General features: G+C 54.1%; 1 protein-coding gene and 2 long non-coding RNA genes across 8 annotated transcripts in view; 1 reads left to right on the forward strand and 2 right to left on the reverse strand.

The window, feature by feature from the left end:
* The window catches only part of LOC310659616, a 169,785-nt gene that overhangs the window by 21,738 nt on the left and 129,084 nt on the right, over positions 1-18,963 (reverse strand). The gene's annotated exons all lie outside the window — the stretch shown is intronic.
* The window catches only part of LOC310659370 (phospholipid-transporting ATPase ID-like), a 75,447-nt gene that overhangs the window by 4,460 nt on the left and 52,024 nt on the right, over positions 1-18,963 (forward strand). For 4 of the 6 annotated variants that reach the window (XM_083402699.1, XM_083402697.1, XM_083402695.1 and 1 more), the window contains exons 2-3: positions 4,388-4,469; positions 16,727-16,785. In XM_083402699.1, coding sequence (XP_083258825.1) covers positions 4,424-4,469; positions 16,727-16,785 — 105 coding nt within the window. In that variant the 5' untranslated portion in view covers positions 4,388-4,423. Of the gene's footprint in view, positions 1-4,387; positions 4,470-6,539; positions 6,639-10,620; positions 10,824-16,726; positions 16,786-18,963 lie in introns of those variants that run through there. The other 2 variants (XM_083402696.1, XM_083402700.1) reach the window with 2 other exon arrangements.
* On the reverse strand, positions 415-6,315 carry LOC310659628. The gene is made up of 2 exons (XR_014502882.1): positions 6,142-6,315; positions 415-765 (listed from the first exon to the last, which is right to left on the reverse strand). It is a non-coding gene; the product is annotated as an uncharacterized lncRNA (long non-coding RNA).

Consider the following 18,963-nt stretch of genomic DNA (forward strand, 5'->3'; position numbering starts at 1 on the left):
TCAAGGGAGAGCCGTCTGCTGTCAAAGAGAAAGTTCCTCGTAATGCAGCAGGCAACTTTCCATCAAGAGCTCCTGGTTGGAAGGGAGCCTTTCTCCTCTCTCTGGCAGCCACAGGCAGAACCAAAACAGCCTCTCTCTCGATTCCTCTTCCCCTTCCTCACTGTCTGACGATTCCCAGGCAGCCCAAAGCAGTGCTTGTTGCTTCCCCCTTCCAGGCCAAAGGAGAAGCCTTATAATTCCTCGACTCCTTCCTGCTTCTGGGATGCTGTTCCCAGGAAGGCTCGCCTGGTGCTTCCGTTATATATCTTTAGGTGCCAGGCAAAAACTCCCCTCCGCAACCTGGCCTTTGGCCTTTAACTCTCTGTGGCCTTTTGGAAGTGGGTGGGAGGCTAAGTCACTTTGGGTTGTCCTGGGCAAGATGAACAAATTTAATGAATAATATTGTTGGCATCTGCCTGTCTTGGAAGACAGTGGAGTGCACCTCTGGGGGTGACGTCAAACGGCTGCGCTGGCAGCGCCAAAGTGACCTCCTTGGGGTCCAAGGCCGGGCAGTGTGTCTGGAGGTCCTGGGCTGCCCAGATGACAAGACCCCCTTTTGACCTCCCTCGTGTGGTCCTCAGGGAAGCAGAGGGAGATGTTGGGCGCCAGCTTGGCTGCCAGAGTTGCCAGGAGGAGGCATTCAAGGCGCCATACAACCGCCTTAGGGACTCCACTCTGGATTTGTGTTGGGCTTCCTCCTGAAGCCCTTCTTCTCCTCAAGATATCCTGCCGGGCAGCAGAAGTTGAGGGTCAGAAATGTCCCTGCCTAAAGAGGTGTAACATGTATCATTTCTCTGGCAGAGATCCACTGCTTATTCGGCCTCCACTCCTACTTATTTTTTAACTGACCTGGATTTCTGGCCTGCTGGTTTTTGGTTCTGCCAAAATTATAGTCTTACCGCAGCAAATGGAACTGAATATTTGCTGGAGCTGCCGGTGTTCAAAATGCTTGGAAGGACATCTTGGAAAGTGCATGAGAGTCTTCTTTCGGCAAAAAAGATGTGCAAAACGGAAAATTAAAAATAGATTTGGTGACGCGGCCAGAGCTGGAGCCGACCCTGGACAGTGGTGCGATCTCCAAAAAAGGAGACGTTCCACAATGCTCCCAGGCAGATGTCGCTCAACCAGATAATTTATTATTTCTTCATTCTAATGTGTATGAGAGATGCAGCAAGGCTAGACCAAGGAATGAAACAATTTATCAAAACATTTCAAATGAAGTGTTTTTTTTTAAAAAAAAAAACCACTGACAGAAATGGAATCTCTCATTTAGTCTATTGAGCATCACAAAAACCGCTCCTGTTCATCCCAGAGACTGCTGACCATTTCCCTCTGAGCTACTGACTGAGCTCACTTGGGAAGGGCTTCGGCTGGTTTGTGTGAATAAAGGGAATGAGTTTTGCTCTTTGAAACAGAACATTTAAAATGTAGTTTGGCTCTTAAGCAAATGGGTTGTTTATACACTGTTTATCTCAATCCCAAAGCAGTGGACGTCTCATAAATATATCTAAAATATACCTCCTCTTAATTCAACTACTGATCAAAACTAATCTTCAAACTGAAGACATTTGCTTTGCTTTCCCCTCTTGCAAGAGGCCTTCTAAATCAGGGTGTCCTCTCAGTCAATGAGGCACAGCCAAATCTGTTGCCCCTCCCTGCTCATCTCCAACACCCTGAATGCTCCGAGGGTCCTCCGCCCCTCCTCTCCTCTCTCCCCGCCCCTTTCTTCTAAGAGTCCAGTTTTCTAGGGCTTAACAGCCCCTCCCAGGTGATCTCCTGAACAGGAGAGGCCAGTCTGGGTTGATTTTAACATGCTAAATCCAGTGTCTGGTACCCAGGAATCAGGAGGGGTGGGTGGGTGTCCCAGCAAATTCATAGCAATGTTTTAGCAGGCCCTGGAAAATAGTACAGGCTGCATCCCTCTTGCTACTGTGGGGGGGGGGTCAAGGACCAGCTCTCCCCGGACGTCCTTGCACTCTCGCCCTGCTCCTGAAGGTCTGTGCCCTGGCTTGCTTCCCATCATGTGTCCGGAATGTGGTTTGCAATCCCTTCCAGAAGCAAAGCAAAACTTTCCTTTCTCCTTTCTCCTTCTGTGATGGAGCTCCTATTTGGGGACTTCCCTGGCTTTTTTCTGGCCCACGTAGGATCAGTCTGGATAGTTGGCCTTGGTGAAGATTTGACGTTTTCATCCCCAAAATGTTTTTGATTTGAGTTTCTACTGAAATGAGGCTGCATTTTAATGTTGTATTTAATCTTGTTTTTAAGATGTATTTTAATCAATTGTTTTTATACCTGGTGTTAGCCACCCTGAGCCCGGTCTTGGCTGGGGAGGGCAGGGTATAAATAAAAATTATTATTATTATTATTAGGCCTTCTGGAGAGGTCTGGTTCTGGCCTCCGCAAGATCTCTGGGGGCTTCCCTCCCTGCTGGAGCCGAGCAGGGCTAGTTGCCACCATGTCCTAAAGCGCCATTAGCGGCGACATCACGGCCGTTGTGCAAATCTGTTTGGGGCCCCGTCTGCCTATTCTTCCCCCTCTCTCTGTTTCTGCAGAGGAACAATCCCCGGGCACTGGAGGGGAACGGTATGGCCCTTAATTGCTGGGCTCTCCTGTTACTGCAGATGGTTGTCTCGGAAGGGGTGGCAGACGCCTGGTCAGCTCTGGTTACTTGGCACCTCTCAGGGCAGGTAACCGTATAACGGAGTTAAAACACTAGACGAAGACCTGTAGCTGGAGGGAGGGCGGCTCTTGCAGGGTGGGGCAGGGAGACAGAAGGCTTTGCCGCTGCCCTGGTCCAGAGACCCCCTCCCCACTGAGGCCATTTGACCCAGGATGGAGGCGAGATCCCATTTGCCTTTAAATTGCCGATGAGGAAGCCTCAGTTTAGCTCTGCCGGTGGCTGTCTCCTCCTCCCTCCTCTTGGTGTCTCTGTATCTGATGGTTGCTTGGTCCTGGGACCAGGTGAGGGGCCCCTGTCCCCCCACCCCAATTATGGCAGGGGCAAGGAGGGTGGGGGTGGACGACTAAGAGGACAGAGGAAAGGAGGGGAAGGGAGGGGAGGGGAGCAAAGGACGACTAGCAGCATACACATCCCTCTGCCCTGACGTAGCTGCTTGGTGTTCCTTGAGGGCTAGTAGCTTGCGAGGCAGACTGGACTCCCTTGGAAAGGGTGGGCTCTCCTTCTGCTGGAGGTTTTCAAGCAGAGGTTGGGCAGTCGTCTGTCAGGGATGCTTGAGCTAAGATTCCTGCATTTCAGGGGGTTGGGCTGGATGGCCTTTGGGGTCCCTTCCAACTCTGCAATTCAAGGATTTCAGGTGCTGCCCAGGAAACTCCTGCCAACCTGAGATTTGGCTTCTCCCTGTGATCTGCAGACGGAGCTCTTCCTTGCAACAGCTGCTTGCCTTGTGGACCACCCTTCTCCCTGTTTCCCCAGGGGTGCAGCTGCCTTTTGCCTCTTTCAGCTACCTGAGGGTCTCAGGCAGGCATGTGGGGCCGGGTGCTGCTGTAGGAGTTGCAGGGGCCTTCAGGCGGACGGGGGCAGGCAGGGTGCTGGCAGCTGCCTCTGCTGGCCCCCTGCTGCTTGCTGCTCCTTTCCCAGGAGCAGCCCCCGGCAACAGGCAGAACAGATCCCTCCATGTTGGTGAGGGCGGAGGGTTTCTCTCAGCATCATATTGCTTGGAAGGTTTATCCACTGCATTTCAGGACAGTTATCTCTCGACCTGTTCACTTTTTCTTTTAATTCATAAAATTTATACACTGTTTGATTGTTTAAAAAAACCCCTCAAATTAGTTTACGGAAAGGACAAAATGCTAAAATTATCATAAGAAGAATTGGCAACAACGATTTAAGACTTCTGAAAAGTTAAAGCAGCAACACACTCAAAGCAGGTTAAAAATTGCACTGGCCTTCTGAATCTCTCGACAGGCTTGCCTACGCAAAAATGTCCAAAAGGGTTCCTTGAGGGCACCTGCCTGATGCCACTAGGCAGGGGGTTCCGAGTGTTGTTCTTGCCCTCCTACGGCTGCTCTGCCCTTTTGGGGAGGCCGGGAGGGTGTTGCTTTGCCCCTCCTGTCTCTCCACGCTGAACACCTGGGCAGGAGGACAGGTGAGCAACAGGCCCCCAGGTGGGCTGCAGCACACAGTCACCTGCTGCCAGGCAAAGTGAGTAGCACAGGTGAGCAGCAGCAAGGCGGCCACTTTCCTCCTCCTCCTCCTCCTCCTTGTGGTGCTGTAACCGTACCTGCCCCCTGAACTGTGTCTGCTTCCTCAGAAATAGGGCTGAGCCACCTGGCTGGAGAGGCAAGAGGCGCCCTCGGAGTCAAGGTCCTTCTTTCTCTCCCTCTGCAGGAACTCCAGAGCAGACTGCTGAAAGGATCTGCCGGGATGCCGCTCTTCGGATTGGGGTCCGGCCAGAAGAAGCGGCTGGAAGGTAAGCGAGCTGGACTCTTGCGGTGGGCACAGTTCCTTGGCTCTTGCCCGGATGCCCTGCAGACTCAGCTGCCGCCTGGCGCTCCATCCACCCCTCTCTCCAGCGGCAGAGCAGAGCCTGCCGGGCGTCTGGTTACAGCTCCCTGCCTGGAGCGCGGAGCCCAGGCCATGTGTCAGGGAGGCTGGGTAGGCAGCCCCTTCCCACAAGGGGTGGAGGGGCAGGGGGTTTCTCTCCCGAAGAGATCAGATTTGTGGGTCGCAGAGGTGTACACGGGACACCCGGCTTGGTCCAGTCGCTTTGGCCTGGGGAAAGAGCTCCTTGCAATTCATGGAATCGTGGAATTGTCGCGTTGGAAGGGATCCTGAGGGTCATCTAGTCCAACCCCCTGCAGTGGAGGAATCTGTTCTCACAGTGGCCAGCCAGAGGCCCCAATGGGGCACCCTCAAGCAGCCCCTCCTGTGCTTTCCAGCAGCTGGGATTCAGAAGCAGGGCTGCCTCTCCCTATCACTGCCCGATTAAACCCTGTGGAGGCCCCTCGGCAGTTGAAATCTCAGGGACCCCCTCCCAAATCATCTCTAATTTTTTAAATTTTCTTTCAAGACCAAATCAATATTGTTTTGTTCCGTTGCTGTGGCGCACATCAGCTGAGGCCTCCTCTGCCTGTTTGGTAATCTGGCACTGTTAACTAAGCAGGCAGAGCTGAGCTGCCACGGAGCGTGGCCTTGAGTGTGGAAGCGCTGGCTCTGTCCCCGTCCTTCGCTCTGTCCTCCCGGTGTGATGGGGCAGCTTCTGCACGAGCCCAGCAGCCTCCTTGCTGCAGAGGTTTCTTCTCCAGGCTGTGGGGGCAGCAGGAGTGCTGCCCTCTCTGAAGCAGCAAGGGGAGTGGAGCTCCGATGCTTTGCCCCCCCCCCTTGCCTTTCTCCCTCATGTGAAGCTAACACCCAGCAAGTGCTTCTGTGCCTCCAGCCTGCCATGTGTGCAGGGAAATGGGAAGTGGGAGGAGGTTTGTGGCCCAGCCAGAGAGCCTGCCCTCTTTCCCTTTCACCTCTCACTTCTCCTCTGGCTCTTCAGGGTGGGGAAGTGCAAGGACCACGACCGAGGGGGGGGGGCTGGACCTTTGAGAAGTAAAGAAGGGGAATCTCTCCCCAGGGCTGTTCTGTGGCTTTGAACAAAGTGGCTTCCTGCACGTGGTCTGGTTTGGGGGGCTTTCAGGGCTCCCCCCCCCCGTCCTGTGATTCAAGATGAACTCCGGCAGTGCATTTTGGTTTGTGTGTGTCGGGAGGGGGGTGGGGAGGCTGAATTTCTCATTTTGTGCTCAATGGGCAGCTTAAGCAAGAAGGGAGGAAATTGTGCAACCTGCCAGATCATTGCCTGCTGATTCCTCCTCTGAAAGCCTTTGACTTGTCCACGCGAAGTCCCCCTTCGCTCGCCCTTGCCCTGGCCATGTTTGGAAACTGGTCTGCTCCTTTCATGCAGGAGGGAAAGTGGGGCTTGGTTGCTCCTGAGAGGTTTATTTCTCACTCGCCCCTCACCCCAAACTTATTTCTTGCAGGAGAGCGGCCCAATAGGAAACCACAATCCGAGTTTTGTGTGAAGCCAACAGCCGTCAGTTGGGGGGTGGGGTGGGGAGATTCAAGGCTGCCCAGTGACCTTTATTCAGAGGAAAGCTTACCTATATTTCTTTGTGCTGTGGTTTAAAACAGTTTAAACGCAAGCAGTCGATAGCACACATGAACCAGACCTCAAATGGCTTTCAAAACACCCTCATTATGTGACAGTGGCGCCATGACTAGTTCCCGTGTCTTGCAAGCCCCCTTTTGGGTCTTTCCTGTCTTCCTCTTCCTCCTCCCTCTCCTTCCAACTGCCACCAACTGACTTTCCCTTTCTTAGAACTTTCCCAGCGCTCTCTTCCGCAGACCCCCCCCCCACATCCTGCCAACTCAGGAGAAGGTGCATGGCACCCATCCCCCCACAATCGCCCCCCCCCCCCGCTGGCTGTGGCTGGAGAGAGTGGCTGGGCAGAGCTGCTCTCCTGGGGAAACCTCCAATGAATGTATGTTTACGATTTAGGGGGGCTGCGTATGACAGCGTCTGGGGAGCTGATTCGGGCAGGGGAAAAGATGAGAAGAGCAAATATCCAGAAGGAAAGCACAGGATGTCTGAGCTGAAGTAGGTCTCCCTCCCCTCACCCTTCCGAAACAGTTCCCTCTTTTGAAAAGACCACAACCCCTAAAGCTGCAAAGGATGGGGTGGGGGGGGTGGAAGTCTGTTCTGTAGCCTCAGGCCAGGCGGGTGGGAAACAGGTTTGGGGTGGGCCTGAGCTCAGTGGGAGCTAGAGCTTTGCATGCAGGGGGTGGTCCTGGGTTCAGCCAGGAGCACCTTCAGGAAGGGCTTGGAAAGACCCAGGCGGAGACCCTGCCAGGCAGCGGGTGCAGAAGACGGGCTGGCGGCAGCTTCCTCTGCTCCTGGGCTTGGCTAGCAGCTTCCAGAACAAGCCTTCCCTGAGCTCTGGCTCCGAGGAGATGCTGTGAGTTATGAGAAAGAGGCCGAGTGTGCCTTGTTGTAGCTCCTGAATCCGGAAGCCTCAGGGGGACCACGGGAGCAGCACAGAATCCGAGGCAGAACCACATCAGTCTCTCTGAGGTCCAGCAGCCCAGCTAGCGAAGGACCTGCCCAAGGCTGGCATGGGGCTGTGCTGGGCCACAGCTGGGGCTCCTTTGGCCTCTGTGACCTGGTGGCCGTGGCATGCGATGATGGGTCAAGCGGCACACGCCGAGCCCTGGCTTGCAGCCGAGGAAAGTTGAGAATGTAAGAAGAGTCTGTGGACCCGGCCAGTGACCCCTCTAGCCGAGCATCCTGTTCTAGGTGCCTCTTTGGGAAACCTGCAAGCAGCATTCAAGCAGCAAAGTTCTCCTGCCATTTCCAGCGACTGGAAAAAGCATCGCTGCCTCTGTGGAGGCAAAGCAGAGTCATCCTGGCTAGGAGCCATTTATAGCCCTTCTTCAGCTGCCTTGCAAAGACCAAGATGGGAAGGGGCTTCCAGTATAGCAAAGCCCCTTCAGGAGCCCCCTCGCCTTTCCACTTTCTGGCCTTGTTGCTTTGGCGCAGCTGCAAACACATCTATTTATTCCCACATTTGGAGCTGGAAGACGAAAAGGGGTTTGTCTGTTTCCTGGCTGGCCTCTGGCTCAGCCTCCTCCGCCTTGACCGTTTCCTGCTTTTCTTTGCACTTATCCCGGCTTCATGGGAAAAGGTGGGCAGAGCAAAGGCTTTCGAAGAGAACAAAGGCCAGCAGAGACATTTACTGGAAAGTCAAAGGATCCCGGCAGAAGGTGGAAAACCCCACTTGGCCCTTGCCCAACTTAAGAGGAGGAGTCGGAGTCGCTGTCTGTGCCCTTGAAGCCATGCAAGCAGCAGCCGCCCCTCCTTGAGGCAGAACTGATAACAGAAGAGGCTCTTGGCGGAGGTGGAGCATCACCTCCTTCCTCCTGTCCTCTTTCAGATGTGGATATTTAGGAGGGGACTGAGCCTCTTGTGGGAAGAAGGTGCTGTGAAACTCTGCAGCAGGAGTTTGGGTTCTCCTTTGGAGAGATGAATGTGTTGCCCCCCCCCCCACAGCTCTTTGTGTGGATCTGAGCAGGAGGAGAGAAAGCAAAGACCAGCCTGGGAAGGGGGGGGGGGTGCTTGGGAGCTTAATATTGAGGCACCTTCTCTGCTTCTTAGGGGAACTCCCCAACCTCCTTCCCTCCAGATGTTCTGGACTCTTCAGGCCTGGATCTCCAATGCCTGGGAAGAAGAAGAAGAGGAGTTTGGATCTGATATCCCGCTTTATCACTACCCTAAGGAGTCTCAAAAGACATGGGTGGCGCTGTGAGTTAAACCACAGAGCCTAGGGCTTGCCGATCAGGTCAGTGGTTCGAATCCCTGCAACGGGGTGAGCTCCCGTTGTTCGGTCCCTGCTCCTGCCAACCTAGCAGTTTGAAAGCACGTCAAAGTGCAAGTAGATAAATAGGTACCGCTCCAGCAGGAAGGTAAACGACGTTTCCGTGCGCTGCTCTGGTTCGCCACATGACCCGGAGGCTGTACGCCAGCTCCCTCAGCCAGTAAAGCAAGATGAGTGCCGCAACCCCAGAGTTGGTCACGACTGGACCTAATGGTCAGGGGTCCCTTTACCTTTACCTTTAAGGAGTCTCAAAGCGGCTAACATTCTCCCTTCCCTTCCTCCCCCACAACAAACACTCTGTGAGGTGAGTGGGGCTGAGAGACTTCAAAGAAGTGTGACTAGCCCAAGGTCACCCAGCAGCTGCATGTGGAGGAGCGGAGATGCGAACCCGGTTACCCAGATTACGAGTCCACTGCTCTTAACAACTACACCACACTGGCTCTCACAAGGGAGCCTTGGTCAGGCTGGCTGGGACTGATAGAAGCTAAGAGTCCAGAACATCTGGAAGGCACCAGGTTGGCCAAGGCTGACCAGAAGCCTGCAGGTGCTGGAGGTGCTGTTTGCATGGCATTTGGGCTTCCAGGAGGACGTGAAGCAGCTGCTGGTTTTGCTTTCTGCCATAGGAGTGGCAAAGGGCAGAAGAGGAGGAAACAGGAGGAGGAAGAGGAGGAGATGGGCTTCGAAAGAGGTGCAGGTGGCCTGGGGGTTGGGGGATGCAGGGCAGATACTGGGAATCTCACTATTAAGTAAATCACAGAGAAGCAGGAGAGTCCCTTGGCCCACCTGCATAAATATTTGCCCAGGGCATGAGAGTGACCCTTCTCCACCCCAGAGTGAAATGGAATATTTTGTCCTGGGAAAGGGAGGCTGTCCCTGGTGGTTCAGACAGAATACATCTGGTTGCAGCAGCATTAGCATCAACAAGAAGACCTCCCACCACACTGCCACCGTCCTGTGTGGAGCATAAGGGACTCGTGGGACTTGTTGGCCGTTGGTCTCCTCGGCTGGTTGCTGGAAGGTCTCCTGAGTCCAGCTTTGATGAGGTTCTCCTGCATCAATCCCATGCTTTGCTCACAGGGAATCTCCTCCATCCCTTCCCCACTTCCAGAACCAAGATGATGGCAAAAGAAGAGCTCCCAGGAAAAGTCTGGAGATCGTTTCTGGCACACCAGGAGACTTCGCCTGCTCCAATCCCAGCAGCTGGTCTGAGAGCTTCAGGAGGTCCCCCTCCGCTTTGCAGTGGGTGGTGTTGGCGGGCACAAGACCTTGGGCCACCTAGCTGGATCTCCCACCTTTATACCAGGAGCACCCCTCCTGCAGGGACTTGTCACTTCAGCCTCGAAGGCGCCCTGGAGCATCCCTGCCACGAAAGGGGCTACTCCGAAGGAAAAGCCCACCTGCCTGCAGTTACCTGTGCTAGTCATCTGTAGTCCATCTCTGGGAAACACAAATAGCAGACTCCACCCAGCAAGCCACCTTCTATGGAGTCCTGGCCCTGCTCCATCTGACTCAGAAGTGTCTCTGCTGACTGGCAGAAGCTGTCAAAGACCTGGGTCGCAGGAAGGTCCTTTGCCAGCCCTACACCACCAGACCTTTTTGATGGGGAGGAATCTGGGACACAATGTGCATGCAAAGTGCAAGGGATCCAAGCCCCCCCCCCCATCACCTCCAGCTCCCAGAACTTTAGCCCCACCATCAAGTCTGGCATCCTCTGCTTCAGGGGCTACAGCTTCCACCAGCCCCAACCAGTATTGCTAGTTGTGAACAGTCAGGTGGCACCTGAAGGGCTCCGCTGGCACAAGGGGGTCCCCAAGACCCCTTTATTGGTCCCTGGGTGGGGGCTGCTCTTGGGACCTAGCGCAGGCAGAAGAGGTTGTCTGCCCTGAAGTCACAGGCTTCTCTGCCTTGAGGTGTGACATCCCTTACCTGAGTCACCTGCTGCAGGTGACTTGCTTGTGGCCTCTGCTGGGCTGCTCTCATGGGGAGGATCCTTCTTGGGTTTGACCTCCCAGTAGGTAGGGAGGTGGGGGGAGCACAGTCCCTCCTCTTTATCACTCTAGGAGACCCATCGACTTCCCAGGCAGTTGGCGGGAGTTAGAACCAGGTAAAGGAAGCAGTGGCGACTTGCGGTAATGTGACCACAATTTTTGCGTGTGAGTGAGCGAATGGATAACGCTTTTGCTGCCCCTCCCTCCCTCCTCTCTGCAGGGGACCTCTAGCTCCTTACTAAGCGAGAGACACCTGCCAATCAATCCCGCCCACAGCGCCATGGAGTTCTCTTGCCTGGACTGATTTCTTCAAAATGGGGTAGATTCTTCCCGCGGTGCTGCCAGATGCTGCATTCATGAGTGAGAACGGTGTCCGCCGTCAATATCACCGTTTAGATGCCCTCCTTTCCTGGGTCTCGCCAGGTGCGAATAAATAACAGCATTTGTTCTTAGAGCTAAAGTAGACTTGAGGCAGGGCCCCACAGCGCCAGCTCACTAACCAGAGGGATCTGGGATTTATTGAGGGTGCTGAGAACAGTAGCTCCTTGTGGAGGTCAACTGCAGTTCCCAGGATTTTGGGGAGGGGGCTAAGTGCTTTAAGTTTGCTCTGCATAGATGGTGTAGCTGTGATGGGTGTCTGCCTGTTTGCTTGGCTGCCAGGGGCACTTCTCCCAAGTCTCCTGAATGGCACAAAGATTGTGGCGCACGAGAGAGTTGCCCCTTTTTCTTTATGCCTTTGCTTGTTTCCTTTTCTTCCACTCTGCATTTCTCCACTAAAGTCCATGCAGGGTGGCTTGCAATGAAACATCAGATTGTGAGAAATAATTATAATTATTTATACCCCACCTTTTCCCCTAATAAGGACTCAAGGCGGTTTAGAGGTAAAAATCATAAACACAAAACAGCAAAAGCCAACCATCCCTTGTAGATGACATGGACACTGACCAGTAGGGCCCTGAGACACACAACCCTCTTCCACATAGTGCAACCTCAATGGCTTTGCTTGCCGGGAGAAAGACCCCCCCCCCCCACATTTCCCTAGGGGCTCCTGGGGAACACCAAGACATTGTGACCCCCAGCAGCCGAGGTGTTTGCTGGATCGTGCTCAGCAATTCAGTCCTCCCTGCGGATTCCTTGCACAAAAGCCCTGCTGTCTGGGGAAGCCCTGGGCTCCAGTTCCCCTTATCTCTCTTGCTGTTTAATCATTGACCCTCTCGCTGAGGGCAGGCAGCCTGTCTTGGCCCCCCTGCTCTGGAGAAAGGCTCTCTGAATTCCTGCGAATGAATCCAGCCATTATCCGCCAGACCAGAAATGGCTCTGAGGTCTCTGGAGTCCCACCACCTCTCGAGAAGGAGGGCCAAGACTGCGGCTGAGCGGCCAGAGCTTGTCCTTTCGGGTGAGTGAGCTGGGGGGTGGGGCTGCCCCCAGATCCTTGACTTTGAACCCAGGTGTCAGCCGTGACACTGGTGACAGAGCGAGGAAGAGGGCGTCTGAGTGTGCCAGGGTGCCTTATCTCTCGCAGCGGAATAAACAAAGCCTGCATTTCAGCAGGTTGGACTAGACGCAACATTTTACCTCGCGGAGAGCATCCTTGAGCACTCATTCCACAGTGTAAGAACAGGATAGAAATCTTAAGCACATTGTTGTGACAGGACTGGTGTCACAACTCTCCCACCGGCACCGGTGCTATTTTAAGACGCTCTGGAAAATTAAAGGTTTCATCTCCTCCTTTAGAGACTATGAGGCTCCTGTGGGAGCATCTTTTAAGAACATGGCTTTTGAAAAGGGTCTGAAGATCTGTGGCCGAGAGAAGGGGGTTCGTGCCACCTGCACACAACTCGCTTGCGGAGCGGAGGCGCAATGCCACAAGTGCTTGCATGCGCCTGCGGCCGTATGTGCGTTGCGCGCTGCCCCGCAATCTCTGAATGGTGGGAGACTCCAGGGGTTCCAAGCACTTGCCCAGAGTTCGTGTTTGCATTTGGGAATGAGGCGCAGTGAAGACACACCGGTGTCTTTATGATTGATGGTTTGTTGACACATGCATGCCGCCTGAGCCTGCGAAAGAGGGGTTCACAGCACTGACGCCCCAAAAGAGTCTTGCTTCTCCCAGAGATGCAGCCTTGAATTCAAGCAGAAGTCAGCCTCTCTCTCTGCCTGCTGCCTTGATTTTAGGTAACATCACTCAAAATTCAACTCTAAACTCTGGCTTTTGTCCTCCCCCTTACCTGTGAGTTAACAGGTGGGCCCCACCCATTTGCCCCCCCCCCACAGAGCCCCCTCCTTGGCTGTCCTTCCCTTACGAGAAGGCTAGCCTGGATAGTCCAAGATTCAGAAACCTCAATTAGATTTTAACACCTGCTTGGTTGTTGAGTCGTTTAGTCGTGTCCGCCTCTTCGTGTTCCTGCCAGTTTTTAATTGTGTGAGTAGATCTGAGTCTCTTGGAAGTTGGCTGTCCCTGAACTAGATGATCCGGGGGGGGGGGGGGCGTACAACTCTGCAATTCTTTGATTCTATGACCTCTGGTTGGCCACTGCAAGAACAGGATTCTAGACTGGATCCTTTGGCCTGATCCTGCAGGCTCTTCTTGTGTTCTACGCTGAGGGAGGCAGCTTGGAGTGAATCACAACCGCAACCCTGCACTGGAGCTGGGTGGGGAGAAGGTCTCTCTGTACTAGGCAGGCCCAACTCAGCCCTGGGCAATTTCCTCCTTTCTTGCACCAGGTGGGCTGAGGTTGCGACCTGTCACACCACCACTGTTGCTGCTGACTTCGTGCCCCGTTGAGTTTGTGTGTTCGGCAGCAGCAGCAGCTCCTTCCGCTAGCCCAGATGTCCCGCCCACTGTCCAGATGTTGCTCTGTGGCATCTCTCCCAAATCTCACTGCCTGGGGCAGCGGAGAGAAAGGACTCCAGTTTCTGCCGCGAGAATCTTGTTTATTTTCCACATTGTGAAATCGGAGGTTGGATGAGTCATTCCCTCCAGTGTACTTAAAAAAAACAAAAAACCCCACTCTTTCCCCACCTCCCTGCCTCTCCTCCCAAATATGTGGGTTGATGTGCATCTCCTGACCCAGCCATGAGTTTCAGTGGGGAATTCAAATCTGGGTCTTCTTGACCTGACAGTCGTTGTGCCTCCTCCTCCCCCCCCCATTTCTTAAATGCAAGGGGCTGAGAGGCATCCTTTGCAGACCCATTAACTCTGAACCCCAAAATGTGGGGTCTTCTCCAAACCTGTGCCAAAGTTTTGCCAGGGTTTGGGGGGTTGCAGCATTTTGCAGCAAGCCCCCCACATTTTGCAGCACCCCACAAACTAGCAATTGATAGATCAAACATGGGGATTATACTTACCATTAACTACAAACCCCAAACTGCCTGCTCTCAGGCAGCCCATTGGCCATGGGAGATAAATGCCAGGGGGCTGAGCAGACCAGGTCATACCATGGATTCACCCCAAAAAGAGTGGGCGGTGGTTTTTGGCTGCCACCCTCCAAGGCAGAGGAGGGAGATGGGCAAAGCTCAGTCAAAATCCCCTCCTGGCTTCCCGGCAGCCATTCATATATGATGTTGTTGTTGTTGTTGTTTAGTCGTGTCTGGCTCTTTGTGACCCCCTGGACCAGAGCACGCCAGGCCCTCCTGTCTTCCACTGCCTCCCACAGTTTGCTCAAACTCTTGCTGGTAGCTTTGAGAACATTGTCCAACCATCTCATCCTCTGTCATCCCCTTCTTGTGTCCTCCATCTTTCCCAACATCAGGGTCTATTCCAGGGAGTCTTCTCTTCTCATGAGGTGGCCAAAGTCTTGGAGCCTCAGCTTCAGGATCTGTCCTTCCAGTGAGCACTTAGGGCTGATATCCTTCAGAATGGAGAGGTTGGATCTTCTTGCAGTCCATGGGACTCTCCAGAGTCTCCTCCAGCACCAGAATTCAAAAGCATCCATTCTTTGGTGATCAGCCTTCTTTATGGTCCAGCTCTCACTTCCATACATCACTACTGGGAAAACCAGAGCTTGAACTATACGGACCTTTGTTGGCAAGGTGATGTCTCTGCTTTTTAAGATGCTGTCTAGGTTTGTCATTGCTTTTCTCCCAAGAAGCAGGTGTCTCTTAATTTCGTGACTGCTGTCACCATCTGCAGTGATCTTCATATATGAGGTGGAGTCTTTTCTATGGGTCTTGGTGGGAGAGGCAGGCTGGATGGCAGGCGGCTGGTGCTTTGAGGCGTCAAGCTCTCCTGGGCCAGGAGATCCACTGCTGTCTCTCAGCAGATTCATGGTGCAGGCTTGGCTCTGTGGGCAGAAGAATCCTGGGCAGTGATGAAGGTCTGGAAGCCAAGCCTTAGGAGGAACAGTTGAGGGAGTTTAGCCCATAGAAGAGAAGCGGTGATAGGAGAGCCCTCTTCAGATATCTCCAGGGATGGAGCAAGCTTCTTTTCTGCTGCTCCAGAGTGTAGGACCTGAACCAAGGGATTCAAATGGCCAGAAAGGAGATTCTGACTCAACATTGGAAGGCGGTGGACTCTCCTTCGCAGGAGGTTTTGTAGCAGAGATGTCCACCTGTCGGGGTTTTCTTCAGCTGTGATTCCTGCGTTGCAGGACTAGATGGCCCTTGGTGTCTCTTCCAACTCTTCAGTTCTGTGCTGGGTGCCAGAAATCTCCCTGCTCTGCTTTTCTGTCTTCACCCTCCCTGGGGTTCAAGAGCGGCCATGCAGGGGACCCTTCCAGGTTCTCAACACCTTGAAGGTGGGATTCCATCAGAGGTTGCCCTCTGTGGGAGGTTTCTGCCCTCCGTGTTGATTTGGCGCTCTTTGGTTCCTCCTCCTTGAGGAGGAGTCCAGAATATACTGGGAGCGGTCAACAGCAGCTGAAAAGGGGGGGAGGGGGGAGGATCAGAAGACCCCCAGTGGAAGGAGCCTTGATGGATGCATGCGGCTTCCAGGATCAGAGACACGATGGGAACAGCAAGAGGCTTAGAACGTGGCTGTTGCAGCCAGTCCTGCATTTGAGCTTCCTCTCTGGTTGGCTACTGCCAAAAACAGGTCTCTGAACAGGATGGGCCCCCTTTGGCCTGATCCACGCCCAGAGCTCCCTCCTTGGGAGGGAGTTGAAGGTGTCCTGGTGTGTCCTCCATCCCTTGCTTTCCTTGCAATTCCTGTCCCCTTTTATGACTCCTATCTCATCTTCGCTCTGCCTTTATCTCCTCCACCCTCAACCTTTGTCCCAGGCGACACCCTTGGCTTGCACAGACCTTTGGGTCCCGGCCTTATCAGTTCTGCACAGACCTTAGCCTGGTGTCGGTGGTGCTGGCTCCCGGCAGGTGGCTTGTAAAGCAGGAAGAGGAAGGGCGTTCCTGGATGCGCATCCCACCTCTCCCCGGTCCCCAGCGGCTGCAGGACCCACAGACACCTTGGGGAGGGAGAACATCAGAGGAGCTTGCTGGATCAGGCCAGAGACCCACTTAGTCCAGCCTCCGGTTCTGCCTGTGGGAAACAAGCAACTGGGATTCAGAAGCATTGCCAGCTGGAGGCAGAGTGTAGCTGTTGCAGCTCATGGCCCCACTTGTGTTTAAGAACATGGATACACAGATTTTTAAACAGAGGTTGGGCGGTCCTCTGTCAGGGATTCTCTAAGTGTCATTCCTGCATTGGACTAGATAAGGGTCCCTTCCTGCTCCAGAGTTCTATGGTTTTCATGTATCTCTAATAGATAATAATAATAATAATAATAATAATAATAATAATAATAATAATAATATATTTATACCCCGCCCATCTGGCTGGGTTTCCCCAGCCACTGTGGGCGGCTTCCAGCAAAATATTAAAACACAATAATTCATGAAATATTAAAAGCTTCCCTAAAAAGGGCTGCCTTCAGATGTCTTTTAAAAGTCCGATAGTTGTTTATTTCTTTGACATCTGATGGGCGGGCGTTCCACAGGGAGGGCACCACTACCAAGAAGGCCCTCTCCTGGTTCCCCGTAACCTCACTTCTCGCAGGGAGGGAACCGCCAGAAGACCCTCAGGAGATGGACCCCAGTGTCTGAGGGGCAGGCGCTCCTTCAGGTCTACTGGGCTGAGGCTGTTTAGGGCTTTAAAGGTCAGCACCTACACTTTGAATTGTGCTCAGAAACGTACTGGGAGCCAGTGTAGGTCTTTCAAGATCAGTGTTATATGGTCCCAGCGGCCGCTCCCAGTCACCAGTCTAGCTGCCGCATTCTGGATTAATTGCAGTTTCTGGGTCACCTTCAAAGGTAGCCCCACATAGAGCTCATCTCCAAGCTGTGTCCAAGCCCCATTTTGTGTCCCTCTGTCTTAACCTCTTCTCTCTCCTCCACAGAGCATGAGAGGCACCTTCGCGCCAACGACCGAGCCTTCAACCTCCAGTTTGAATATGCCGTAAGTAACTGGGCACCAGCAGCTGCGTATGCTAGCCGAGCTCGAGCCAAATGGTCGCAGAGCAAGAGCTGCTACCTGTTTAGAGTTGCCACTTGCAGAGTGTGGGGAGCTTGCGGGGGGGGGGGTACTCTGCTGGCAGGGGCGGGGAGCACCTTGGAGTTGCCAGGCTGAGTTTTACACACCACCAGTTAGAGAGTTGCACTAGGACCTGAGAGACCAGGGTTCAAATCTCCCCACTTGGCCATGATGCTCTCTGGGTGACCCATCCCAGGGGGCAGCTGATGCCTGACCAGCTGGAGTGTCTGGGCACTTGAATAGCATCTGGGTGTGTTTGTTTTGCTGTGGCTCTTCCAGCTGGCAATGGGGTCTTGTTGTTGAGTTGTTTAGTGTGTCCGCCTCTTCGTGACCCCCTGGACCAGAGCACGCCAGGCACCCCTGTCCTCCACTGCCTCCCGCAGTTTGGTCAGACTCATGTTGGTAGCTTCAGTCCCACCATCTCGTCCTCTGTCGTCCCCTTCTCCTTGTGCCCTCCATCTTTCCCAACATCAGGGTCTTTTCCAGGGAGTCTTCTCTTCTCATGAGGTGGCCAAAGTCTTGGAGCCTCAGCTTCAGGATCTGTCTTGGAAACCTGCAAAAGCAGGAACTCAAGCAAAGCCCCCACTAAAGAGAGGTTTGCAGGGAGGGGGAAAGGGGAGCAGCCAGAGCATTGCAGAGCTCTGGACAGCACTGCTGGTGCCATGGCACTGGGCTTCTTTTCTCCATTGCAGCCCCCCAATGAAGTGCGGGGAGCATTTTCGGGGGGAAAGTGGTGGGGCCGAGGCAAGGTTGCTCAGACTTGTGCTTCTTAGGTGCAGGACAAGCTGAAGTGTGGGTGAGCCCTCCGGGGAAGCAAAGAGCCCCACTGTACCCCCACAGATGGAGAGAGTCTCTGGGGTGTTCTTGGTGTGCCCCACGGACAGCCTTTGCAACACTGGCAATGGCCCAGCCCTGGACTCGTGCAGAGTGACTTCCAGCCGAGTTCCTGGTGCTGAAGATACTTGGCAAACCAGGCCCCTTCCTCCTCGTGAGGCGTTTTCCTGCCACAGAGCCTCAGGGCCAGGGAAACCTCAGCTTCCGTGTGAACCTGTCCCCGGACTGTACCTGTTTGTTCCTGCATTAGCTGAGCAGCAGGCTCTGCAGGAGTGAGGAGGAAGGAGGCAAGAGGGAGGAAGCCAAGGAGCCTGACAGCCTGCGCCGAGGACACACACAAACACACGCCACCTTTTCCGAATCTCACATTGTCAGTCGCCCTGAGATCCGCCAAGCCTCCTCTCCCTTCCCAAAATAGCGCTGTGGATTCCCACTCCTTGCTGCAAACTGACACCTGAAGCTGCTCTGTTGTGCAGGAAGGCTTGAGTGAGAACAGGAGCCCCCAGGCTGGTGAGCAGCCCAGGGGGGCAAAGGCCTGGCAGGAAGGAGGTGTGATCACATTGCAGGCCTGGAAGGAGGAGGAGGAGGAGGGAACAGAAGGCAAGACCCTCAGAAGAGCCCTGCTGAATCAGGCCACAGAAGAGCCATCTCACCCCAGCATCCCATTTTCACTGCTGCCAACCAAATTGCCTGTGATAAGCCCACAAGCAGGGATGAGCACAAGAGCTCTCTGCCCACCAGCAGCTGGCATTTGAGGGAATAATGCCTCTGACAGGGAGCGCCTTTCTCTCCGTGAATTTGCCCAGTCCTCTTATGGGCAGCTTAGGGGGCAGCTGGCTCCGTGGAGGCTCCTCTGTCTCTGGAGCCAGGCACCCTGATCCTGATCCTGAGACCCACACCTGAGTCCCTTGAGGAATCAGGAGCTGGGATCCGTTTGGGGTTTGCATCCCAGACGCCATTTGGAGGCGCATCCACGTTCTCAGTGAAATGGGCTCAGTCCAGCTTCCTGCCTGCACTTTGGTCCACCTTTGAATGCATGTGCAGTTGTTTAGATTTATGTCCCACCGTTCTGCCCAGTGGCGCCCAAGGCCACCACCCACGAGGGCTGGCGAAGAAGGCTAACTTTGCTCACAGATATCCTTAGCTGGGTGGAGGAGGAGGAGGGAAACCTGGTCCCTCTCTGCCCTTCTCTCTCTCTCTCTCTCTTTCTCTCTCTCTCTCTCTCTCTCTCTCTCTCTCTGCGTATCCGCGCTTGCCGTTTTGCCTTGT

The sequence above is a fragment of the Podarcis tiliguerta genome (genome assembly GCF_965153285.1).
Source record: "Podarcis tiliguerta genome assembly, chromosome: 11".
Classification (NCBI taxonomy): domain Eukaryota; kingdom Metazoa; phylum Chordata; class Lepidosauria; order Squamata; family Lacertidae; genus Podarcis; species Podarcis tiliguerta.